The following is a 6,913-nucleotide window of genomic DNA, read 5'->3' on the forward strand; positions in this document are numbered from 1 at the left end:
CATCCCATGGTTCTGCTCGGAACAACTCTTTCTCCAGGATTTTTTTGGGACTGGTCATTGCGGGCATGTTGAGGGTATTTAGTTAAGCAATTTTGTTATTATTTTAGATTGAGTACATCAACTCGTTGGTTGCTTACATTTTCTTGGTCCCTAGAGCTACTCACCTTGCTGGTTGTTTACATTTCCTTGTTCCTGGGATCCACTTTCCTAAAATGAATCTGTTTTAATCTTGTAACTGGAACTGGCGGATATTTTGATAGGGAAATTATGATGATTGATTTGTAGATTTGAGTTTCAGATTTTTTTTGCTTGTACTGGCCTCTTGAGATTGGAAGACTAGCGTTGTTGTGGGCTTGTGGCATAGGCTTCCTTTGTGGGTCTTTTTCTCATCTGATGTAAACAATATTTTTTAGTCTGGTAACGGTGCAAAGGCAAATGGGGCATCATCACATATCTAGGTCGTATTTTCGACAGACAGATATAAAACGGAGTGGGAATGCCTCGGTAGGATTGATTACTCTGTTTATTTTACTAAGAACGGAAGACTAAATCCATTATTAATTTTCTACTGTTGGATAATATCTTTTCTGCAGATTGATATCATGTCCAAGTTCTTCAAGCTGATGGTGGTAGGTGATTTGCTTTGCTACTTTCTCATTGTTGAAGTTGTCTCCATGTTGTATTCACTAAAGAACCCCTATATTATTTATTTTGGAACAAACCTTTTTTGTTATGTCCTAAAATGAGATCGAGCAAGAGCATTTTTCCTGTGGGTTGAGTAAATCTAGATTTTTGCTTTGCATGATGAGACAATCCAGAGAATGTATACCAATTATGATGTGTGCCTTTTATATTTATCTACATTACCCAATATAGCATATTATTCTTTGCTATCTTAGTCTATTATTAGATGGCAACGGGTACAAACCCACTGGGTTTTGCCGTCCCAAACCCGTACCCGTGAAAAATATCTATGCCCATTAAAAAACCCGTACCCATGACGGGTTTGAGATTTTGCCCAAACCCGTACCCATCGGGTTAACGGGTACCCATGGGTTACCCGCGGGTTTCATCCCCAATATACTTATCTTCTCATAATCAATAAGTATTGTAATGATTAATGATATCATGATCCAAAATCTATGTAATGAACAACGAGTTCATGATTTGGTATAAAAATTATTAGTAGAGAGAATGAAATACAAATAATAAGTTGTATAATTAAGTGACCTTGCACTAAGTTATCCATCCACCACATATATAATGCTAGTAAAAACTATAATAGCAAGCAAGCAACACTCTCACCGACTACTGATACATTCACCAATTGGTAAAAATTATGAAGTAAATAAGGAATAACAAGTTTGTTGTTCGTTTATAAAATAAAATGACAATATGCACTAAGTTTGGTCGGGTTTAAAAAACCCACGGGTTCACGGGTTTGGGTACTATAGGAACAAGCCCGTACCCATAAACCCGCTGGGTACAGATTTATGCCCATTAACAAACCCATGGGTATGAAAATTGGCCCAAACCCGTACCCTAATGGGGTAAAAACCCATCGGGTTTCGAGTTTCGGGTACCCATTGCCATCTCTACTCATGATATGGCATATTATTCTTTTTGCTTCTTGAAATAATTTAACCATAGTTCTTGGAGATGCTAGGATTCCAATGCGAGACACTGTCATCTCTTGTAGTGTCGGCTATATGTGTTCTACTCCTTTGCTCGATAAAGCACCTACCTAATTTTCATATCTTTAGCAGTTGTCTTATGTCACTGTCGGCATCATATCCAAATTTGTATCTTTTTGTATGGTATGATAAGTCCAAAAGCTCTAAGATTTTTTTTGTCTTGTGCAGGTTCTACAATTAATGAATGATTTGAACCGAAGTGTTCAAGATGCCGCTATCTCTTGTATTGAGGTTAGTTAATTCCATATTTGATATTGTCTGTGTATGCCTACTTCAGCCGACATTGTGTTTTTTCTAGACCTATGGTGACTGGTATGATCTCTATTTCTATTGGACTTGTTCAATTTCCCAATAGTTACATCCCATATTTACAAGCTGGAGAGATTGAAACATTTTTTATAACATCTTATCTATTAAAACTCCATGTCGTTTGCTCCACCAGGGGCTTCCAGTGTGCTTTTTCCCTCGATCTCGTGTGATCTGAGTGTGAGAAGGTTGTTAAAATGTGTATCTACTCATATTTTTATTTTTACCAGATATGTGTCTAAATTTTCTTTCTTGTGTTTTAATACAGGCTTATAGTGTGCTTGAGGTTCTTCGACCTCTCTATAATTCCCCTAAGATACTGGAACAAAAGGTAACTGTTGCGATATATGTCAATCTTCAATTTCGTTGTCGCTTAGCAGTTGTTGGGCTTTGGTACCCAGTCTGTAATTTTGCTGATGCACCAGCGACACATATTTATCATTGTTTATTTTTTAATCAATAACAAAGCACAGGTACAATATAATCTTATATAGCTTTTAAGGTATGTAAACATCCACTTTAGTGATGCTAACAAATGTATAAAATAATAATTATTGTTTTTTCATAGCAATATATTTTATCATATTGCATCTTAGTTCATGCTACCTGGATGTAAATGTGGTGCGGTTTAGTTTAGTAAGATCTTCACTAATCACTACATAGTGCAGCACTGGGCTGTTAATATTTTTTGTACCATGTGTCATAAGCATGAGATGTTGCCTGTAGAGTACCAATGCTTTATTGCAGTCTTCCTCCTCGTCTGCCCCAATGTCGGCAAGTCAGCCCTCTTCAACAGGTGAGAGGCACCTTAGGAAGGCATCGGTCATTGCCTCTCGCCTGTAGTTTCTATGCCGCTATGAGGGGTGGTGGCATTTCCTCAAATACGTTGCATGTATCACTGTAACTGTTCTTCCCCTTCCGTTACCATTAACCCATGCATCTAATTACTTGTATATTTTACGTTACCGTTTTCCTGTTCTCTACATTTCAGATTCTAGATGATGGTACGACAAATTATTTTAGGAGTGCTTTGCCATAATTTAAAGCTTGGAAGGGAGCTTTCTATGATTTATTTTTCTGACTGTTTCGTCACATGTTCTTTCCCTAGATGAAAGTATTGATTTATTTTTGGTTCTGCAGGATCATTGCGTCTCTGCGAGCTAATCAGGTTGGGATACTTTGTTATGTTTGGACAGTTCTATGATTGGGAACTGTGCAGAATGTGACAACATTTCTTATTTTAATGTGCATTGCAGTTCTGTGAGCGTCTCCCTAGCCCCAACGACGAGTCAACTGTTGATTGCCATCAGATCTCAAAGATGCCAAATCTTGCATTCACCATAGCAAACAAGACTTTCACCTTAACACCAGAGCAGGTAACTCCCTACTTACAGTTTCTTCAGTGTTTGAATTAGTAGTGAAACATTGTCTAGGGAACCATGATCTCATTTTCAAAGTTACAGTTCATTTATTGGATATTCTTTGGTGCAAACATATACTTTTTCTATTTCTCTTGAATCCACTAATTGCCTTTGTGCTGCAGTACATAGTGAAGTTGGAGCAAGCAGGACAAACTATCTGCATCAGTGGGTTTATGGCATTTGACGTACCGCCTCCTCGTGGTCCTCTCTGCTACGCTGAACATATCTGTACTACTCTTAAGTGTGCAATGAGGGCGTCCACCGAGGGCATCACCGTGCCCCTGCACGCCCGCGCCTGTCTGTGTTTGCCCCCTTCGTCTCCCCGCAACGGCTGCGTCCCTACCTCATGTCTACGACGACAACTAGGTGCGTCCTGCCCGGTCCGATCTGCTCAGTTTCGCCATCCCGCTTGTTTCGTGTTTGTTTCTTTGGCGAAGTTTTGATCGAGTGTTTGCTTTATCTTGCATGGAAAAGCATCGCCACAAGAGTTTGTTCTGGTGCTCACATTGGTAAGTGTGGAACTTTCACCACAGGTTAAACATGAAGGTGATCACCGTGCCCCCGCGAGATCCGGGCGGAGATCTAGGGCGCCGGCCATGGCGAGCTTTGGACTCGCCTACCCCATGTCTACGACGACAACCAGGTGTGTCCTGCCCGGTCCGATCTGGTTAGTTTCTCACATTGACACGAGGTCGGTAATACCGACTCCTCTTATTAGAGGGGAGGGGAGTGCACAGCTTGGGCTGCATCTTTAGAATGTTGCCTTCCCTGATAACATGGCTGATATTGATCTTTGGGAAGAGATCACTGTCTTCATGTTTAACCTATGGTGAAAGTTCCACACTTGCCAATAAGAAGCATGTTTCTTTAGGTTAAAGTGAACTGAATACAAGGGATGAATGGAATGATTGCAGAGTTGTATCATAAGTGGTCTCTCGGCATGTCGATGTAATGCACATTATTAACTAATTTAATAATTTTATATGGAAGAAAACTAGGTCCATGTAGTGTACAATGCATTCTCATAAATATCGCATACACTTGAATTTCATATTCCACACCTGAGACTCGCTGAGTCCAAGAGGTCCAAGTTGTCAAGGAATTGAAGAACTGAACTGTCCAAATGGTGTTCTGTCTGGTACTGCAGTTAAAAAGTGGTGATCATTTTTTCACATCTCATCCTTGTCTGTTAAAATGATTGATTGTGAAACTAAGACAAGGCTAAATATTTACCATTGCAATTCATATCATAAATTGTTCGTATTAATTTTTTAATGATGTAAAAAATCGTAATTTTTATTATAGCTTCTGTTCTTATTTTATTCTATATCAGTCTTGTAGCTTACAACCTAAGAAAATATAGGTAGGAAACCAGGCGCTTTATATTGTGATGTTATTTGGGGATGTAGAACTGTGGAACTAAATCTTTATATGAAATGCTTTGACTTTTGGAATGTGATGCTATTTGGGGATGCAGAACTGTGGAACTAGATCTTTATATGAAATGATTTGCCTTTTGTGACCGATCATTCCACTTATAGAGTACTTCAGGTACATATTATATACTTATAATAATGCATAGGAATCTGAAATTTAGTTGGCGGATGAGCATTTTTTAGCAGGGATTATAAGGTGTGTTTCTTAGGTTTTGATACTAAAGTAACATTTTTTTGTGGGAACGGTCCATTAAACTGGCTTACTAGACCCTTTTGTGTTATTCGGACGTTGCACTTCTGCTAGAAACTAACCCACCCCTGCCTTAATACAGTGACATTTTACCACACATATTTTGTATATCAAAGTGATGTTTATGTTTTTTCAGAATTTTTTTTGCCACGTGATCATACATTATAATCAGTTTCTCTTCGCCTTACAAGAGCCTCTACATAATCAACCAATACTGCAGCTGTGAAACTGAAGAACTGTCAGCCATGTCACAAATCCAAAACTGTTAAACAACAGCTGTATGTGTTGGACAATGCATCCATCCATCAGGAAATCATACCAGGATCTATTGAACCAGCAGTTTTCGCGATTGAGGTTTGGCCACCAGATTTGATGTCGCATATTACCATAGGTGATTATGAAGATTGCCTATTTTCTAATGAGAACCTCAACTTACAGGTGTCATATTCCAAAGAAGCTTTATTTGCACAAAACGAACAGACAGTTGCATAGATGGTATTACCTTTACAAATGCAAGGACATAGGAATATATGAGTTAAAATCCTTTGTGTTGTTCGCTTCGGATTAAAGCCAGTTGTTGGAGACAAAAACATTGTAGTAGAAGCCAGTACATATTAAAGTCAAGCGAATAGGTTGTAATCTTCTTTCTTTTCAGGAGCTTTTGATGGTGAGGACTGAGGAGGCAGCAACCCACACCTATGATCTTGCAGCGCTCAAATACAGGGAATCAGACTGCAAACTCGACTTCCCAGTAAGTTCAGAGAGTTCAGCATGCACTTGTCCTTGTTTCAGTACTGTGCTTTGCTGCTAATTCTATTCAATGTGTAGCTTATGATCTGTTTTATAAACAGATTTTAAACGATTAACATGTTTATATCTTCACATTCTCATTGTTTTAATTTACAAATCATTAGGCATGCAACATATATGTCCATTTTTTCCCAATCCTATTAATTTGGGGTTATAGAAATGCTCGTACATCACCCCCCTTTGTTAGGAGTAGCTAGGTAGTAATTTAAGTACATGGCCCAGTTGAATAGTCGAACCTTGTAAATATGGCAGTGATATAGTGATACCTTGCCTGATTGTAGTACATGAGGTTTCTTGTGCAGCAGCTAGCCGCGAGTGACTGTGGGTGAAGCTCCTACGGACGCCGATCCGCCATCACCGTGGCAAGGAAGGAGCCTGCCCGCCCCTCCAATGCGCCCGCTTCGCTCGACGCATGTTGCCAGATCTGCAGCGACGGTGACCGGTGGATGCAACGCCACGAGTGACGGTGGGAGCTCACATCATTATTTTTGAAGTTTTTTTATTAGGAAGGTAGCACCACTTTTCTGAAAAAAAATGTTTAACCATATCTTTCAATACTGAAATTAAATCTTGATGGCTATCTTTGTTCTACTTCATGTCATATTTGTGAGTAATATGATTGCTAATTTATTTGTGCACTATTAATACCACTTATGTCGCGTAGTTACTATTTGTAAACATATATATCCAGGTTTTGGTCGAAGCAGAAATTTTGTTTCAATAGGATTTTGGATGCGACGAGAAGTTCGCCATCATAGATGATTGGGTTAGCCACTTGGTACCTGCATACGAGGATAGAATTGTGAGGATCTATGCCAAGAAGCCTGAGTTGGTTAGTGCACATGAAGTGAGCTACTTTGTTTTCATCGTATTCATAAGTTTCCGAATGTTAATGAAATACTGGAATCGAGGTTGATGTATCTCCAGAAGAGAATGTATGGTGAGAAGACTTAAGTCATGAGATGTCCAAGAGAAAGAGGATTAGATCTAACTAGC

General features: G+C 39.1%; 1 protein-coding gene across 2 annotated transcripts; it reads left to right on the forward strand.

Annotated features, from left to right (window-relative positions):
- Positions 1-288: 288 nt before the first annotated feature.
- On the forward strand, positions 289-3,801 carry LOC103638109 (uncharacterized). 2 transcript variants are annotated; one of them, XM_008661098.4, is made up of 8 exons: positions 293-504; positions 594-629; positions 1,863-1,925; positions 2,269-2,331; positions 2,992-3,004; positions 3,141-3,168; positions 3,257-3,376; positions 3,544-3,801. In XM_008661098.4, the coding sequence occupies exons 1-7, from the start codon at positions 436-438 to the stop codon at positions 3,342-3,344; spliced, it is 360 nt and encodes a 119-aa protein (XP_008659320.1). In that variant the 5' UTR covers positions 293-435; the 3' UTR covers positions 3,345-3,376; positions 3,544-3,801. The 2 variants fall into 2 exon arrangements, with proteins under 2 accessions (XP_008659319.1, XP_008659320.1); XM_008661097.4 differs by lacking the exons at positions 2,992-3,004; positions 3,141-3,168; positions 3,257-3,376; positions 3,544-3,801 and having other exon boundaries at positions 289-504; positions 2,269-2,975.
- Positions 3,802-6,913: the final 3,112 nt, after the last annotated feature.

Source organism: Zea mays, chromosome 9 (genome assembly GCF_902167145.1).
Source record: "Zea mays cultivar B73 chromosome 9, Zm-B73-REFERENCE-NAM-5.0, whole genome shotgun sequence".
In the NCBI taxonomy this organism is placed as follows: Eukaryota; Viridiplantae; Streptophyta; class Magnoliopsida; order Poales; family Poaceae; genus Zea; species Zea mays.